At 39.2% G+C, this 20,105-nt stretch overlaps 1 protein-coding gene across 2 annotated transcripts in view; it reads left to right on the top strand.

Moving 5' to 3' along the window:
• Window positions 1-20,105, top strand: part of Lypd6 (LY6/PLAUR domain containing 6) — a 138,915-nt gene that overhangs the window by 90,410 nt on the left and 28,400 nt on the right. Inside the window, exon 2 of one of the 2 annotated variants that reach the window (XM_046426981.2) lies at window positions 19,097-19,284. In XM_046426981.2, coding sequence (XP_046282937.1) covers window positions 19,146-19,284 — 139 coding nt within the window. In that variant the 5' untranslated portion in view covers window positions 19,097-19,145. Of the gene's footprint in view, window positions 1-18,984; window positions 19,285-20,105 lie in introns of those variants that run through there. The other variant, XM_058573503.1, reaches the window with a different exon arrangement.

The raw sequence follows: 20,105 nt of genomic DNA, 5'->3' as shown, positions 1-20,105 counted from the left end.
CCATGCACTGTCCCTTGTGTCCTCACAATAATCCCAGGAGGTGAGTAGAGGAGTATGGGGTCTGTATGCTCTGGAGCCCTGTGGGGCTCCTCATTGTTCCTGGTCAGTCCTGCTCTGGCTGTTGGATGTGACTGCATTATTGCCCTTAGAGGGCTTCCTGGTCTTCCAGGCTCTGCATGGCAAAGGTGATAAGATGAAGCCATTTATCTGAGCTTTCTCAGATAATAGAAATAGCTGGAAAACATGTTATCTAAATCTAAGGTCTCTCTCTTGACCTTGCTTGACCTAGGGCCCCTCACTCTTCTCCTCTGAGTGGTTCTGGTGATTTGCCCACAGCTGTGCTGGAGGAGGTTGGGGAGGAGGAGGGTGCTTGCTTTCTCCAGCTCCAATTCCACACTCAACCTTAGGTAGTATGCCATCTTTCCCTCTTTGTTTTTTTCTATGAAAGTAGAGTAGCAGCTTGTGTTTTTGTTTATTAACCTAACTCTTCTCAGAGAAAAGCAAGTATATTATTGCTAATCATAAAAATTGCTCTTGCATTATTCTGGCCAGGGTTGACTGACTGATCCAGGTTTTTAGAGTACAGCCCTCCTCAAGGAAAAGACTAGAAAACTGCAATCAAATAATTAGGAGCAGGGCTTGTGCAGTCAGGTACTCTGAGGGTTATGCTTCACTAACAGTGATACATGTACCTCTGGCAATGGCACTTTTGAATTTTCCCCTATTATTTGTATATTTAATATTTATTCATTTATTTAAAATTGTATGTGCTTATAGTGTACAATGTGATGTTTCCAGGTATATATACATTGTGAAGTTATTTGATCAAGCTAAGGACCATATTTATTACCTCACATAATTATCATTTCGGGGGGTTGAGAATATTTAAACTCTATTATCAGAGCATTATATTAAATATTGTCCTTAATTGTAGATGGACACAATACCTCAATGTTTTTATTTAATTATTTTTATGTGGTGCTGAGGATTGAACCCAGTGCCTCACACATGCTAGGTGAGTGCTCTACCACTTAGCCACAACCCCAGCCCTATCTGAGCAGTTTTTAAGTATACAATATAGTAGCGTTAACCAGAGTTACCATGCTAAACAACAGATATGCAGAACTTACTCTTCCTTTCTGATTTAACTTTGTACCCCTTGACCAGCATCTCTCCATCCACCCCACCCTCATCTGCCAAGAGCTCAGCATCTACCATTCTCCTCTCTGCTGTAGAGTTCAGATTTTTTAGATCCTCATAGAACGAGACCATGTGGTATTGGCGTTTCTGTGCCTGGCTTATTTATCTTCCCACAAGGTCCTCCAGGTTCACCCATATTGTCACAACCGAATTTTAACATCTCATTTACAGCGTGGGCTTATTCAATCACTGAAAGGAACCTAGAAGCTTATCGGGATCTACAGGATGTAAGGGATCCTAGGTTGTTTTGACAGTGGAGAGGAATGGCAGCACAGATAACCAACTGTCTCCAAGGGGAAACCAGGTAAAGGGTATGTCACAAGCAGCTGAAGGAGCAGCTGGATGGTCCCACCAGTTCCCAGCCTCTCTCCCTCCTCTCTTTAGCATCATGGGAAGTTGCATCTCTGTGGGATGTGGAGGTCAGGGAATCACGTTGACCCAAGCCTCCCACAGAGGGAGTGATCTTCAACAACCTTCCAGGGGTAGTCCTTCTTCCTTACTTACAGAGGATGCATTCTGAGACTCCCAGCAGGTCCCTGAAACCGTGATAGTATCGAACCCTATAATCTAAAGCTTTTTTCCATCTTCAGTAAGCATTTATCACCCACTGTGGCCATAGCATTTATAGTTTGAGGTGCAACAGCAAAATGAGCACTGATTTCTTTGCCTTCTTCACAATTTCACTGATTGAAGATTTGTTTTTACTGTAGATCTTAGCAACCTCAGCATGTCATTTTTTTTTCTTTCCCTATTAAGTTGAGAACTTTTCACTTTAAGAAAGTACTTTACAACTTCTCTTTGGTTTATCTGAATTACCAGCATCACTATCTTGCACTTTGGGTCTATCATTAAGTAAAATAAGGGTTACTTGAACATAAACACTGTGATACCTGGACAATCAATCTGATAACTGAGCTGGCTACTGTGATGGTTAATCTTGGTTGTCAATTTGAACTGGATTGAAAGACTCCTAGAAGGTTGGTAAAGCATGTTTCCAGGTATGTCTGTGAGGGTATTTCCAGAGATGACCGGCATGTCAGTCAGCAGGCTAAATGGGGAAGGTCCAACTTGGATGTGATCAGCATTATCCAATGGGCTAGGGGAACAAAAAGTGGCAAGTGGGAGAGTAGGAAACTCACAGGCACAGGAAGCTCAACTCTTCTTGAGCACTTGTTTGTTTAGGTGGGTTACATATACAGTGTGGATATACTGGACAAAAGGATGGTTCATGTTCCACGTGGGAAAGGGCAGGGTGGTACCAGAGATTTTATCACACTACTGAGAACAATGTGAAATTGAAAATTGTGAATTGTTTCCAGAATTTTCCATTTAATATTTTTGGACTGTTGTTGACTATAGAGAACCAAAAGTGTAGGAAGTAAAACTGTGGACAAGGGGGTGCTACTATATTATGGTTTTAAAAGTAAACAGGTATGAACCTGAATACATTTCTACTTGGTGATGATATTACTCTGGGTGGGGAGAAGTTTGATAGATGGGATGTAGATTTGGGGTAGTTTTTGTTGTTATTGTTGTTGTTTGTTTTTATCATCCTTTATATCACAAACTGAGAGTACTGCCTACCCTCTTTATTGAACTTAAGCAAGGCTTAGAACTGAGAATATTTCCTCTATGGCATAGCAGGCCGGGGTAGAAAATATCCTAGATGGGGTGGTTGGGACACAAGGCTACATTTGAGACTCTATTGGTTTGCCAACATTTTGGCTGGGGACAGATACCGTAAGTACTCTGTGCCTCAATTTATTCATGCATAAAATGGCATGATTTGAATTGATACTGAGTTTCCCAATGATCTGTTTTTCCCCAGAAAAGTAAACTAGTTAATTGATTTTTTTTTTTTAAATAAAGTTCTTTGGGAAGGGTGTATATCCACCCAAGTAAGTAAAAAGTGCTGGGTTAAGCAAAACCACAGAGGTTGCTTCACTGCAGTACTTTTCAGAGTTTTGAATGTGCTGGTGTGCATTGTTATTCACCAAAAGATGTCTACGAATGCTCAGCATTTCCCATGGATGCCTCTGAATAAGCTTGATTTGGGAAACATAGACCACAACCATTTGCTGATCCAGGCCAGCCCTAAGAGTCTATTACTTGAAGACACAAGAAGATTAGCCACTTAGTTTTGCCTGCTCTCTATAGGGACATGGAGATGCTTCACTGTACTCTGGATTGATCTATCCTTTTGTTAGACTGTGCTATGATCTACCAAAGATTCCTGGGAAAAGTCATAATGCCAGTTTTTCTTTCTTTCTTTCTTAGAATCTTTTTTTTTTTTTTGAGTGGGGGTACTAGGGATTGAACTCAGGGGCACTCAACCACTGAGTCACATCCCAGCTCTATATTTGTATTTTATTTAGAGAACAGTCTCACTGAGTTGCATAGCACCTTGTTTTTGCTGAGACTGGCTTTGAACTCATGATTCTCCTGCCTTAGCCTCATGAGCCGCTGGGATTACAGCCATGTACCACTGTGCCGGACTAACGACAGTTTTTCTGTGAGAAAAAGATCACACAGCTACCTCTTCAGTGTCTGCTTAGTTCCTAAAGACTTTTCTTAATTGTTGCCTTGGATTCTAGGAATTCAAGTTAAAACAAGTCAGTTCCCTGAGGCTAGACACCAAGAATCTTTAAAAGATGTCACCCTTTCAAGATAACTTCTTATGTTCCCCTCAATAACCCCCTAATTCTTCCTTTGTCTGAATTCCTGTAGCAAGCATACATATGTGTGTCAGTGTGTATAAAATACATGATAAATATCTCTATTTTAGAAAACAATTATTATATTGTGATTATTTATATTTACAATTAGTTTATTTAGCACACTGGCTATAACATGCCTCCTGTGTACTAGGTGCTGAGAACCTAAACATAAATCCGATGATGTCTATAAAATTCATGCCTTTAAGGAGCTCATAATCTAGTAGGAGAAGCAGTCACCTTAATAATCATAGTGCAAGTTACTACTAATAATAATTAATGAAAATTGCATATGCTATATTATTTTATATCATACAGGATAATATTAAAAGTCCCATTTTGAGATGTATGCAAGATCACAGTCCTAACAAGTGGCAGAGCTAGGACTTGAATTCAAATCTACCAAAATATAAAGCTGTAAAGCAAGACCTCTCAATACCACAGAAAGGATACACCAGGAACAGAGAAAGTGGATTGTAATTGATTTTGTTGGAAGGTAGAAGATAGGGAGGCAAGGCTTTCAAAAGGATGTGGCTTGCAAATTGAGCGTTAAGTAGAGCGGAAGTTCACCAAGGGGAACATCAGCAGCCAAGGCATGGAATGAGAAGCATGTGGTGCCTTAGAAACCCAAGCCTTGTGGTTCTGTCATTTGAGCATGTCATGTTAAGGGAGGAGAGGCAGGGGGCAGGTCACAGGAAGCCTTGAAGATTCCCTCTCTCCTCAGCTCTGATGCCTCTCATTGCCATTGGAGCACGTACCTTCCCCTCCTCCCCAAGGTCCATACTCAGAGACAATATTGGAGTCTTAGGATTTTCCTGAAGCCAGAATTGGGTTCCAGTTATCAATCTGGTAAGCACCAATGGATCATTTTGAATCAGAAGGAATCCACAACTAGCACTTGTCCCCTACGTTGTGTGCCATCCCTGTCTCTCTTATTTCTTCCTTTCCTTCTTCCTACAGACAAGCTGCCCTGGTTGAATGTGAAAAGACTATGGATGTCTTGTTGGGTTCCACTTTCTGTTTTCTCCAACCCCAGAGGCCCATATAGGGTTCATGAGGTTGTGTTACCTGGTTTCTCTTCTGGTATCTTATAGTTTACCCATCCTCACAACCAACCTCAAACATGTCCACTCTTGACTAAATAGCTCAAACTCATCTCTTCCCTGTATACTTGCAAGTCAACATTTCCTTCTGTGTGCTCAGCACCCTTCCTGGGGACTTTTAAGAACAACATTAATGATTTTCCCTGTAGCACTTAAGAATTTGTGTATTAAGCTGGAAATATTAACAATAGCAGGTAACAGATAACATTACCTATGCCTGCCTCATGGAGAATGATGGATGGATGGATGGATGGGTGGATGGATGGATGGATGGATGAATGAATGAATGAATTGAAATTACCAAATGAGGAAGACAACAGAGGAATCAAAATAGGAATATCACTTGGCTCCTTCAGTACTGGCAATCAGGGGGCAGAGTCAGTTTAGATGCTTCATTCCCTTATTCATAAGAGGCTACTCAGTTTTTTCCCCTGCTTCTATGAAGTGAATTAGTTTAGATGCAAAACCAAAAATTTTCTATTATCAAGTACAACCCTCTTATTAATAACTCCTATAGCCTTTTCTGCCTGAGTGAATACTATGTAAAATCTTATTGTATTCTATTTTGCTACAATAATAGGCTCCTTAATAATGATTATTTATGAAGACTTGTAAATTAAGATAGTGTGTTATCAAAGAAGAATGCACACCTCAGTGATAGAGCTGGGATTCATTGGGTGCATTCCATTGTCTTCAAACTCAGAATGAAGAAATCCTTCCTAACTCTAAATAGTTGTGCAAAATAGTTAAGCATGCCTGAAAAGTCAAGTTATAATTTAGAGTGTTTTAGCCTATCCTAATCCTAGCTCCTTTTCTGAAACGCTGTTGGTCTTTGAGCCCTTAGGAGACATATTTTATATAGCTCAAGGAATCAGAGGTTTGGGGGACAAGTACATGGACAGATTTGCTATAAAAACATATTCTTTATCAAAGGAGAAACAGTTTTTAAAATTTAGAAATTAGCTCCCAAGGAACCCAGTAATTTGAAAATAGTGGTTTGGCCATAGGTTTTTCTGCAGGCTCTTGTTTTGATGTTGGCTGTTTGATTTAAAAAAAAAATCCTACAAGAAGAGAGCACAGACTGACTCTGTTACCTTGTAAGCTGGAAATATTAACAGTAATATACAATAGATATTATCTATGCCTGCCTCATGGAGGGTGATGAGTGGATGTGTGAATGAAAAATCACAGAAGCAAAAAGGAACTTGGAACCATGGGTAACACCCTGCTCCATGCAAGACAGGACCAAAGACTCAGCATGAGTTGCTTCTTCTCCATCCTGGGTGACAGTTGAGACCAGGTTATGTGATTTTTAATGTTTGAAGGTGAGGCATGATCTTCGTGTTCTCTATCCCCTCTTTGATAGCTAGCTGAAAGTACAAATGGTTTGGCTTTTGAGATGAGGAGAAGAAACAGGCTGAAGAGAAAGAGACATAATTTGTAAGCTGGAGTGAGAAGGAAAAGAATTCTGGGCTCCTCTTATGCACTGGAGCCATGGAGCTTGGGCGGATGAGCTCTCTCCATTGCAAATAGCCCCCCAAAAAGCTGGATGTTCACTGTGAACTGAACTACAACACAAAGTGATGGGAAGAATATTTCATTAAGAGGTTAAAAAAGAAGGGGTTGCTTATTTGCATATAGCTTTTGGACAACACGGTAAGGGTATCAGGAGGGGCAGGAGCACTGAACGCCAGTGAGCATAGCAGAAACAGCAGTGTGGGTGATGTGTAGGAATAGACAGGCCTCAAGCCTTGAATAGAACCCAGGAGCCAGCTCCCTGAAACCAAAACAGAGTAGCCCAGAACACTACGCAGTGGTCCCTGCCAATAAAACTTGGTTCCAATTGTGTAGAATATCTCCATAGACTGATAGCAGGCAGTGTCTGCTTTGTAATTATTACTAACATTTTTTTTCATGTTTCTAAAGTTTTGGAAACACTTAAAATTAGTGGAAGAAAGATGAATGCCACACTCCAAATAAAGAGAAGATTCCCTCTGTATAATGCTATGGTAACCATTCTTTGATCAAGAGACAGAAGGCATGTGGCCTCATAATCAAAATGCTGGATTTAGAACTGGGTTATTTTGAACATAAGAGCAAATCTGGTTTTGATTTAAATCTACTTATAACTCTCATATTGTTTCTGTGTATATTTTATACTTCCACATTTTGGGAAGGTCTCTAGAATAAAAATTCCTAGAAAAAAGTAAAATGAAAATATGGCATTCTTAAACAGAGAAGTTAAATAAAAGATGCCAAAACAAGAATTTCTTCAAACTGTCACCCTTCTCGTGAGTAAATGAAAACTGGCAGGCTGTAGCAAACAAGGTTGATTCCCGCATGGGGTACTCCTTGGCTCCATTCTCTTCCTGTTATTTGAACTTGAAAATGCCTTTTCTTTGGTTCTCAAGAACCTTCGAGTTGAAGAGACCAACAAGCAGAAGCTCCTGGAGTAAATACAGCATCCTTTGAAATGTGAATGTATTGCTGGGCATCCTTGTCCAGACATTGTTTATCCTTGGGGAATTGATGCTTTTTTGATGCAATTGACTGTTCAATCAGATTGGGACAAGACAGAAAGGCAGCTTTTCCCTCTAAGTCTAGCCTTGCCGATGGGCTCCAGAAAAAGAAATGAACATTTTTTTTAAAGCATTGATTTTTATGAAAATAAATCTTCAATTGAGACGAGAAATGTCTGAACATCTGTCTCCCTGCAGATGTGGAAATAAAGCATTAAGTATTTAAGAAATCCAAAAGGGGTCCTCTCTGGCCAGTTCACCATTACTGACATTGTAAAAGCCAACTCTAACCTTTTAGCTGATAAGTCTGAAGGAGGAATTAGTGTAAAGGGCATTCATTATGTAGGGAAATTTAAGCTGGTGGCTGGACCTTTTTGAAAATCTTTCAAATTGTTCGAAACTCCTGTTTGCAAAGGATAGAACTAACTTGGACTAGTTTGGGCAAAAGCAGTATTTGCTGTATGAATACTGAGGCTACTATAATAATTAGGGGAAGACTTAAAAATTAACCACAAGGCAAGGATTTGAACATAGTTGGGGCTCTTCTATATCTCAGGCAGTAAGCTTCTTTTTCTTATTCTTTTATACATGGGAAGGAACATGGCATACACATATACCCAAGCTTCCTATTTTGACTCTAGCACCAGAGAGGGTTTATTGTCTTTGTTTGATTGCAGTTGGAAAAATATCCAGGAAAAACTCTGATTTCCCTGGTTGGATCAAATATCCAACCATGGACCAAACAATAGTGATCAGTCACAGAGCTCCCCTATAGCAATGTGTGATGGGGATCAGGGGAGGACCCATTTCCATAAGAAAGAGAGAGTGGAGGACAGAACTGATTCCAAACACACACTGTAACTGGATTTTCATTATTTCAACCTTGTGTTTTGATTTGAAAAGTTGTAATGGAGTGATATTCCATTTTTAAGAGAAGAAAATCATGTTGCTAGGTAACATTCCCATCTTCCGGCATTTGCAGAAACATTCATTTGAGCTACCTTTAACTTTATTTTGCACTTCCAGGCTAATCAGTTATTTCAAATACTGTATTGTTTATAGCAGTGGACATCTGTGTGATTTTCCTGTTCCATTATTCAGGCTGCTTTCTTCAAATGACAGCACCTGGATTTTCCTTTGGAAACCAGTACCTCCCCACTCTCAAACTATGTAATTCCAATGAAGTTGATAATAAACCCTTGTCCAGTAACAGAGGTCAGTTGGCCAATTGGAATGCCAAATGATCTTGTCCAGTGATAGATCCAAGATCCCCATCTCAGAAACAGCTGAGAAAGAGACTCCTTTGAATGCTTCTGGTGCTGCTGGTAGCCATAGTTTGGGAGAATCTGAGGTAGAATAAGGGAAAAAGGGGAGAGGACAACGTGAAGTTGAGGTATGAATTCTGCGAACAGGGTTAAAAGTCTGGCTGTGTCTGGATAGGTAAGGAGACATTATAAATTGTCCCTTTTTCTCTCAGTCCCAGCTTTGGTTACAGCCCGTTTGATCTAGATTTCTGAACTTTACAACCAATGTGCCCTGAAAAATGCAATTATCTTTATGAGCTGAATTAAAGTTCCTGTTTTGCTTTTTGGCTCTATTTCCTTATGTTCCAGGATTGCTGCTTAACAAATCACCTCAAAACTTAGTGGCTGGAGGCAGTAACTAGTATTTTATTATTGCTCATGTTTTTGTGAGTCAGGAATGTGGAAAGGGCTTGTGTAGCCTGTTCTGAGAGTCTCTGTTTAGTTGCAATCAGGCTGGGGTTAGAACTGGAATAGTAGGGTGGAGAGAAGACAGGAGAAGCTAGGGTCTGGCTGGGCATCTCCCTGTCTTTAGGTAACCTCTGTTGCTCTGTGTGGACTACTTGAGCTTCCTTATATCATGGCAGCCTCAAGGTGCTGAGACTGATTATATAGCATCTAGGGTTTTGGCATGAGTGCTTACTCTCCCTTTCTTATTCAGTTTAAGTTTCATCATCTTCTATGACCTGGCCTTAGAGGTTACATAGTGTCCTTTCTACAACACTTTGGTCAACTGATTAATAAAGTTTGTGCAGACTTGAGCAGAGGATGTAGTCTCCATTTCTCAATGGAAGTATGCCAAAGAATTTTTTAGATGTTTTTAAACTACCACATATTTTGAGCAACTCTCAAATTGTAAGAGGTGTACCTCTGGTCAGATTTAAGTAGATTTAACTTCGTGAAGACATGACTTTAGTTTATACTTTGAGGGGTTGAATTAACTCTTTTGGTCATTAGATCACCACCAATTTATCTATACATAGTCAAAATTAAATCAAGATTTGCCATGATCTCTTAAACCTTAGAATTCCACTATGCTTTTATATTAGCCATTTCAAATTTCAATTTGAATAGCATTAGAACATATTTAGATTTTCATTATCTCTACTTCATAATTGCTTTTACATTGACTGAGCACAGAGGTTTTGTTTTATAATACATGGTTCTTAAGTCATTGAGGCTTTCATACGTGCTTAAATTTCTTCTGGTGACCAGTTTAAGGAGTGGAAGTGTTTACTTTAAGGACTTTACACGGGTGTTAGTTACCTTTTTGTCACTGTGACAGAATAATCTGAGAAAATCAATTTAAAGGAGCAAAGATTTATTTTAGCTCATTATTTCAGAGGTTTCAGAGGTCTGAGTTCATGGTCCTCTGGCTCCATAGTTATGGGCCTGATTTGAGGCAGAGCATCATGATTGAGAGGGTGTGGCAAAGCAGAACTGTTCACCTCATGGCAGCCAGGAAACAGAGAGAAAGAGAGTGCAAGAGAGGAAGGGATCAGGGACAACGTATACCATTCAGAGCCATGCCCGTAGTGACCTACTTCTTCTATCTGGGTCCCCCTGCTATAGCCAGTCAACCCCATCATAATCCAATCACAACCCAAAAGCCCCACCTCTGAACATGGTTGCAATGGAGACCAAGCCTTCAACACATGAGTCTTTGGGGGGCATTTCATATCTAAACTATAACAATATAAAATAATGTATAGATTATAAAACTTGACCTAGGTTACAGTTCTATCACTTTACCTCTAGAGCTAGTGTAGAAATTCTTCTTTATATTACCCACTACCATTCCCAGAGTAAAAATTCAGAATGCAGCTCTTCTCAACTTTCTCTCCAGTGAAGAAGTCCAATAGATCTCAAAATAATTTTTTTCTATTTCTGAATGTAGCAAATAATCCATTGGAATAAAATCAGCAGTTGAGTAACTCATGCAAAGGTAATTTAGAGCACAAATTAAATCTGTCAGAGTGGTATTAGATTTGCAAAAAGCTCATAAATAACAAATGAAAGGTCACAGAGCTGTGAAAATGAGAGTGTACTTCTTCATAAAGAGAACTGTGTTCAGGGATGGGATCCACAGTGCATATTCAAACAGCAGCATCATAAAATGGAAACACAGCATATTTTCTAAATGTCTAGAACAATCCAAAGGCACAGTGGACTGCAGGTAAAAAAAAATCGCTGAAATCCAAGAAAAGACCCTTTGTGTCATCAGCACATGTCCAGCATCATATCTGTGAAGCTTGAGGATTAAAGCTCCATCTGCTCCCAAGAATCTGTAGAGAAGGCTGCATCCTCCTCAGCAGAGCCCATATTTAAATCACTGTTAGACTAATTGTGAATGCATGCCATTCACCTTTCATTTTTCAGTTCCTGGAAAATACTAATAGAGTGAGTGGTGCTTCGTGATTGACTGTCGGAATGTAAGCTTTGGTGATACTAATAAATGGTCCTGCCCATCCTATTTCTCTCATGGAAAAAAAAAAGATGGAAAATATAGCCTTGGCCACTACAAAGTAGATAAGTTATTTTACTGTGCACTGTATGCAGGTGTTTCTTTTTAGTGCTGTGTTGAACTTGACTTTTGCAAGGGAGCAAAACTTATATTTATAAAAAAACAATGTGTAGACTTCCTCAATATTAAATCTTTTGTGTGTCAAAGGACATCATTGGAAATGTGAAAAGACAACAGAGAGAATGGGAGAAAATATTTGCAACTCATATATTTTATCTGAATGTGCTAGAGTCCAGAATATAGAAAGAACTCAACAATAAAAAGACAATGACCCAATTAACAGATGGGCAAAGAATTAAACACACATTACTCCAATGAAGTGGGCACACAGGCATATGAAAGGCTGTTCAATCTTGTTAGTCACTTGAACAATGCATATCAAACTACAGTGAGGTACACTTCACATTCCATAGATTGGCTCTATTTTTTTTTAAAAAAAGAAAGTGTTGGTGGGGATATTGGAACACTTGTACTTTGCTGATGGAAAGCTGCAGTGGAACCCTGTCTAGCAGTTCCTCAAAAAGTTAACCACACAGGAAATAAACAATTACACTCCTGGGTGTATACCCAAGAAAACAGAAACATATGGTCACTCCCCGAAAAGGGTACAGGAATGTTAATAATAGCACTATTCACAATAGCCAAGAAGTAGAAACTACTCCAATGTCCATCATCTGATAATTAAGCAAATATATAGTATATTCATGTAATATTATACTGATTAATTTCAATATGGATGAATCTTGAAAACATGCTAAGCTAAAGAAACCAGACCAAAAAAGTCCATGTATTGTATGAATCCAGTAGTGATCATTAGGGCATGGGAGAGGAAGGATTAGGAGTGACTGTTAATGGGTACAGAATTCCTTTATGGGGTGTTAGTAAAGTTCTAGACTAGATAATGCTGATGGTTGTGCAATAATAGGAATATAGTAAATATCACTGATTATAAAATGGTGACTTTTATATTATGTGAATTTTACCTCAGTAAAAAAAATAACAGTTTGTGCATAAAAAGTAAAATTCTGTCAAATTTATTTTTTTATTTTTTTTAAATATTTATTTTTTAGTTGTAGTTGGACACAATATCTTTATTTTATTTTTATGTGGTGCTGAGGATGGAAACCAGGGCCTCACACGTGCTGGCAAGCTTTCTACCGCTAAACCACAATCCCAGCCCTCAAATTTATTTTTTTAAATTCCTCTATATAAAAAAATGCATGTTCATTAAAAAATTTTGAGCATGCAAATTGATATTAAAAGTTTCTAAAATTATACATCATTTTGATATCTATCCTTTGAGCCCTTTTACTAATCATATCTAAGCCCAGAAAAGACCTAGTTTTCCTTCTTTCCAAAGAAGGAAAGATTTTTATGGGTAAACTTTTGGGAGAATTGAGATTCAACTACTTTAAGAATTTAGAAATTCCCCCCCCCCCCATTAAATGCATAAAATTCATGGTTAAAAAAATTAAGGCCTCCAAATTTGGAAACCCATGCTAACCTAATCAGGCATAAAGAATTCAGCTTCTCTTTCCTATGGATAGTGGAGCTGGATCCTGGTATAGTTTGGAAATGTGTTCCCAAAGGCTCATATGTTAAAGGGCTGGTTGCCAGCCTGTGGTGCTATTGGGAGATGGTGGAACCATTAGGAGGTAGGACCTAGTAGAAGGAGTAGGACATTGGGTGTTATGTGCCCCTGAAGGAGACTTGAGGATCTGGCCTCTCCTCTTTTTCCTTGCTTCCTGGGCACCATGAGGTGAGAAACTTCACTTCACTATGTGCCTCCTGCCATAGGCTCTGCCTCACTATAGGCCCCAAAGCATAAGATCCAGCCAACCATAGACTCAAATCTCTGGAAGTTGTGAGCCAAAATAAACTTTTCTTCCTTAGGGTTGTTTATTTCAGATATTTTGTTATAATAATGGCAAGCTGACTAACACTCATCTCTTGTAATGAATGAAATAGTTGGTTTAACTTTACCCATTATAATCCATCATTAGGAGGGCTGTGTGTGCATGCACACACAGGACGTGTACCTTGAAAGGGTTATAAGGTGGGAGCTCCTGACCTTCATCAATATCTTTTATATAAGTAGAATCTAGTTAAAGTACATGTGAAAGCATAAAGCATGGGGGTATAACCTGCCTTGAGGTCTAACCTACAGCAATATAAGGGGGGGGGGGGTTCTAAGGGCAGCACCCGCCCATTTGCCTCATTGATGAGGGCTGGTGGAAAGTCACCTGGGTCTACAATGAGCTTCAGCCACATTAAATGTTGGTTGGAAGGCAGGAGGGACCTCCCTCTCCATCCCCCACTGCCCCACCTCCTAACCTCCCCACCCCTGCTGCTGGCTTGGTCCTTGCCTTGGTGACTCTGGGGCAGAGGTCAAGGTGGAAGAGACATGTAGATCCTGACTCATCATACTTAGTAGTTTAAAGGAATTATTACATTTTTCTAACCTAAGGAAAGTGAATTGTACATTGAACAAAATTAATTTTACCATGTTTACTTAGGAAGCTACACTGATTTTAGGCAAAACAATAGTAAACATATTAGGAACTACCAACTGTCATTAACTGTGGGTCAGACACTGTTCTGAGGGCTTTACATATGTTATCTCATTTAATCTTCAAAATAAACTTTTGAGGCAGGTAGTATCCTTATTTTGCAGATAAAGAACCTGAGGAACAGAGTGTTTAAGTAACTTGGTTCAAGGCTGCACAGCTGCTTGGTTTCAAACCCAGTCAATCTAACGTTTAATCTCTGCATGTTAGTCACACATATTCAATACAGGCTATAGAATGAAGATCTGAGGTTGGGTGGTCATGCTATAGTGGTTGCAATAGAGTTAAATGCAGATGGCATTCAGATGCATAATGTTTGATGCAAGTACTATTCAGAGAGACCTTTAAATCATTAACTGGAAGGAATATTGTGGATGAGAAATGCTTTAATAAAAACATGTCACTTGCAGAGCTTGATATATGTGAAGCACTGATGTTGACTTTGAGTTACACATTAGAGAAAAGAACTTAGGTTGGCAACTGGTTGATATTTAATGTGAAATTATATCAAAATAAAACCAGATAGCTTTCCTCACCATCCAGCACATGAAAGAAATCAATGTCAAAGTTTTGATCAGTGTGTGTTTAGCTACAAATGCTGAAGGAACTAGCTTCAGATCTCCAATTAGGGACCTTTTGTGATCTTGAGCAAGTCATTCCCTTATCTGAGCTCAGCTTTCTCATCTGTAAGACAGAATGATAACCCACAGTGTGTATGTGTATCACACACACATATACACTGCTAGACATAAAACCTGCACTTAATACCTGGTGGCAATGGTGGAGAATTTGCAGTCTGTTCTGAGAAGTTATTGAGCTTGCTAAATGGGGAGTGAGAATTTGTGAGTCCCACACTGGCATTCAGTGCTTGTGAAGAGCAAGGTAGGTCTGTGTATGCAGAAACCAAATCAGAGTTTGATCCATCCTGTAGATGATATTGAGGCTTCAAATGGACTTTTGTATAGATTGAATGCATAAACAAGCAAAGGAATTAACTGTGTGTAGACATTTATGTTTTCACATAGTAATATGTCTACTGCTCCAATGGAAGTTGAGCTTTAAATTATTATTATCATTTTTTTGCTATAGTCAGTATCATTAGTTAGTGAAAGTTGTAGATTGATCCATATGAAGCTGTGAATAAGTAACCAGATACTTCTATGAGTGACTCAAAATCCAGAAAGAAAATTTTAAAGAACTCTATAAAAATGCAAATGTAGTTTTACTTTTACTTTCTATTCATAAATATACTGTGGTACAAAATGTGATTTTAAAATGGTGTATTCATTTCCTGGAGCTGATGTAATAAATTACTACAAATTTAGTGGTTTAAAACAGCACAAATTGATTACCTTTCAGTTCTGGAAGTTAGATGTCTAAACTCAGTCTTATTGGACTAGTTAAGGTGTGGGCAGGGCTGGCCCCTTTGGGGGGTTCTGAAGGGGCTCCCCTTCCTCTCTGTTTCTAGACTCTGCAGCATTCCTTGGCTTGTGGCCCCTCCCTCATATCTTTCCAACCTTTTGCTTGTACCTCTTCCTGCTGACTCTGACCCTCTTGCCCGACTTCTGTAATGACACTGGGCCTACCTGGACACCAGCCTGATCTGCCCATCTCAGGATCCTAACTTAATCACATCTACATCTTCCCTTCTCCGCTCCCAGTGTGCTGGGGATTGCGATCTCTATGTCCCAGAGGGTGTATCATTCAGTCGACCATAATGATCACCTTCCTATTCTGTTTATTTTCAAAACTCAGATAATTCCCTATTAAAATTCTTCTACCTACATTTTTAGTGCAGAAGAGACTAGAAAAATTTCAAGTGGATGTGCATTTTTTAAGTATTCTGGGAAGAAGCAAGTCTTAGCAGGTAGGCAGAGACTACCAAAAGAAACTTCTAGGAGGAGCTGAACCTCAGTTGTATAACTGAACTCTTTAGCTCCACTATTTTTGGGATAAGTATTTAACACCTTCAAACCCAGGCTGTTTGTCCCACCATAGATGAGGCGCTATAGAGTACCATACTGTCTCTCAGTTCTGCACTTAAATATTTATAAACACTGATTAGATGATAGATAAGTGATGTGGTGGGGAGGAGAGGCATATCAGACAATTTCAATACAATATTTTTTATGAAGTGAAAATGGAAAATTTTGCAAAAGATTATAGTGAAATAGTAAATTAAAAGTTAAAGTGATACCACATCATTATTCAAGTTCTTCCCTTCCCCCCAAGTAACTGGAACAAAAATTTCACCATACCCAATCCTCATCCATTTAACTTTAAATTCTACCAGGAGTTTACATTACTATTTAATTTACTTTGCTATAAAGATAAACTTCCATCTTCTTGATATTGCAGATTTTAAAATGTTACCTCATGATACTTTCCACACCCTAACAGATCATATATATTTTGGATCATAAAATAGAAATAGGATATATATGACTTCAAATGAAGTATTATTCTGTAGCATGTATCTGGATCTTATTTTTCTTTTTAGCAGATTTGATGGTGTTTTTATCCTTCATCTCTTATGAAAAAACACAGGATGAGCGGGCAAAGGCAATAAGCAGAGGGGAGGAGACCATCCTTGGGATGTTAGAAAAGTCTAAGGCAAATGCCCCAACCCTCCACATTTTACAGGGGAAGTAAAGATAGTCATAGCAAGCTCTAGCCTGTGGGTGCTGATGGCCCCACCACCTGGGGAGCAGACTGCACCTCTTGTGATACCTCAGTTCATTACACCACTGTAAAATTATTAACAATCTTCCTGGGACATACCGTGTAACAGAAAATGTTTGGGAAAAAAATACTGTGTGAATGAAATGTGGTCACCCCAAATTTATATGTTGAAGCCCTAATCTCTAGTAGTTCTGAATGTGACTATTATTGGAGAAAGGTCCATTACAAACATGAACAAAATTCAATGACATCATAAAAATGGGGCCTTAATTCAGTACGGACTGGTGTCCTTTGAAGAAGAGGAAGAGACATCTGGAAAAAGGCCATGAGAGTACAGAGCTAGAAGGTGTCCATCTCCAAGCCAAGGAGAAAGTCATATTTATCAAGTGACCAAGAGCAATGAATGCAAGTTTTCTGAGAGAACCAAATCATAAATGGAAGATGGTAGAGTGAGCATGGAATTGGCAAGGCTGGCATTGTTCTGCGGTGATGGGGTGATAAGGGCTTGTTGTGGTTTGATTGTGAAGTATCCCCCAAAAGCTCATGTGTAGGACAATGTAGGAAGGCTCAGGGGTAAAATGATTGGGTTATGAGAGCCTTAACCCAATCAGTGAGTTAACCCCCTGATAGGGATGAGCTGAGTGGTAACTGAAGGCTAGTAGGGTGTGGTTGGAGGAGGTGGGTCATTGGGGGTGTAACTTTGGGATACATATTTTGTATTTGATTAGTTTCTCTCTGCTTCTTGATCATCACATGAGTCACTTCCCTCCACCACATTCTTTTCTCATGATATTTGCTTCACCTAGGTTCCTGAGGAATGGACCTTGCTGTCTATGGACAGAGACCCCTGAAACCATGAGCCTCCAAATTAATTTTTCGTCTTCTAAAATTGTTCTGAATAGGTCTTTTAGTCACAGCAGTGAAAAAGCTGACTAAAGCAGGACTCTGCTATGTTTTCTAATGACTTACCAGTATTTAAAAAAATAATGAACACACTAATGCATCTGGAGACAATTTTAGTGTATTGTGCATTGCTTGGTTTTAGTTAATTTTTTTTTACAATTTTAATCAAGTTGTTATAATACGATTCATTTTATATTTCCCTGTTATGTAACTTTGTAAAATTGCTTGCAGGATATATAGTTGGGGTCATTTCTGGGGCTCCTTAAAGTTCTCCATTTTCCAAACTTATTGTCACACTTTTTATCATTCTGTTCATTTTGATTAATATTGTTTTGCAGTACCTTTTAATATCAGATTGGGTCATATGGATTTTCTGTGCTGAGTGTCTGTTTCATAATATTTTTAGTCACTGTTTGTTTTTACAAAGTAATTTAAAAGTTTATGGCTATTTTAAAAAATCTTATTAAACATTCATATTAAATTTGCAAACAGAATGTCTACATTATGTTTTTTAAACCAGGTGAAAATAAAATGAATATCGAAACCTTGACCCTTGCATGAGACAGAGAGATGACAGTACTTGGACAATAGTAGAACATGAGGGGAAAGCTGTGTGGGAAGCTAAGAAGGTAGCAGGCAAGTAGCAAGCAGGTGCAAATTAGGACATAGCTCTGCATTTGGAGTAAGCTGGATGGTTTGACCCTAGTGCAAATTTTTACTGCCCTCAATTTGAGTGAAAAGCATAAAATCAGAATAAAGGACAAGCAGTAGATGATTACTTAGTGTTAAACAATAACTTGATCTTATGTCATCAGTTTTGTTTATGTACCTTGAGTCAGTTTTAGGAAGCACACAATGTGGCCTAGAGTTAAAAACTCAGGCTTGAAATCCATACTGCCTGGATTTCATGCAGCTCCTCTACTTATTTGCTGGATTTCAGTTGACTCAAAATGGGATAATCATAGATAATGAGAATGCCTTCTTTATAGGGCTATTAGGAAAATCAATTGATATTTGTAAAGGACTTCAATGGCATCTGACCAACAAACGTTAGTTATATTGAGAAGATTTGTGTTCTTGAGACATTTTTTGGCTTGGCAGAAGTCAAAGTTTACATTTATTTTCTTTTCTGATTCTGAAAGTGTACCCCATACAGTTCTGCATGGCCATGACCCAGTAAGGCTGCACCCTCCTGCCTGGTCCACACCGTTATCAAGGAAATGCTTCTGAGCTTTTGTACCTGACTTATTTATTGTTGCTCTCTGGCAGCTATCCCCTGGCCTCCTGGCAAAAATAGCTGGATTTCATTAAAATTCACTCTCTCTTGATACCATCTCTGCTGGATATTAGAAGGGATTGCTACCAGTGGAGCTTTAGCAACCTGATTAAGAATAGATTTGGGCTGGAATGTTCCAAGTGCTCTACAATTACCATTTAGAACGTTTCTCCCCATGGCTCCTCACTTTCCTGTGCACTGGGCTCCCAGTCCCTCCCCAGACTGTCTCAGCCAGGTGGGAGCCCAGCCAAGGCTCCTGTGGCATTCTCCAGCTGGACACTGAGATGCGTCTTTCTTCATATTTCAGGTGCAAGTTCTCTCCCATCGTCTGAAGTCCCCACTCTGGGGCCCTCTGTATGAGTGACACGTGGCCTGCCATGGAACCTGGCCCTGCTCTGGCCTGGCTCCTGCTCCTGAGCCTGCTGGCTGATTGTCTGAAAGCTGCTCAGTCCCGAGACTTCACAGTGAAAGACATTATCTACCTCCACCCTTCAAGTAAGACTGTTTGTTCTCTTTGCTGCAGAAATGTCACTATTTCAAATAAGAAGTGGCCAGGGGAAGGCAGCCTTTAATGCAAGGGAAACAATCCAGTGATTTAATTGAGAGGTGCATTTAGTTAACAAAAGATGCTTTATGTTTTACCCCCATCTTCTCACAGGATGTTTGGTTTTTAAGTCAAATCACTAGACTTGTTTTCTCTGTTCCCTGCGCAATCACTCAGATTCTAAATACCCTTCCCTTTTACTATACCGATCCTCAATCAGTTATCAAAGTGAACTGCTGTGTCCCAGGAGGCAGATTGTTTGTAAAAGATCAGTCCTCTCTAGGAAAGATAATAGCAGGTCTTCCTTTCTGGGCATCTAAATTTCAGTTTCAGCACCAGTGACTCCAACTTCCTATTCCCTCTGCCTTTTTGTTTTCCTGTGTTTAAGGATTCTCTGAAAAGTGAATAAAAGTGAAACTGCCCAGATCCCTGCCCTGATTTGCATATATCTGGTATTGTACTTGTGGATTCATGCTTTCAGCAAAAATTTCAGATCCTCCTGTTGCAGGTATCCTGAGGATCTTACATTGGGAAGCACAACAGTTCTACTTTCTCCTTTGGTCTCCATCTCTGTATTTATTTTTTTTCCTTTGGTCCTCTTCTGAATTTCCCATGTGGTTGTGAGAACTGGCTATATTGTATGGGTTTTGTTGGGTTTTTTTTTTTTTGGTTGTGGGGGCTTTACCTTTGGCCTCAAGGTACACTGTTCTTTTAAAATTTTCTGCTCAACAAATATTGTTCCCATATCCACTGTGTGGTGGAGCGTTGTGAT

This window comes from Marmota monax, unplaced genomic scaffold (assembly GCF_021218885.2).
Source record: "Marmota monax isolate L192 unplaced genomic scaffold, Marmota_monax_Labrador192_F-V1.1 WCK01_AAM20220418_F8-fsc00048, whole genome shotgun sequence".
In the NCBI taxonomy this organism is placed as follows: Eukaryota; Metazoa; Chordata; class Mammalia; order Rodentia; family Sciuridae; genus Marmota; species Marmota monax.
This window is presented reverse-complemented; position numbering and strand designations above follow the sequence as displayed.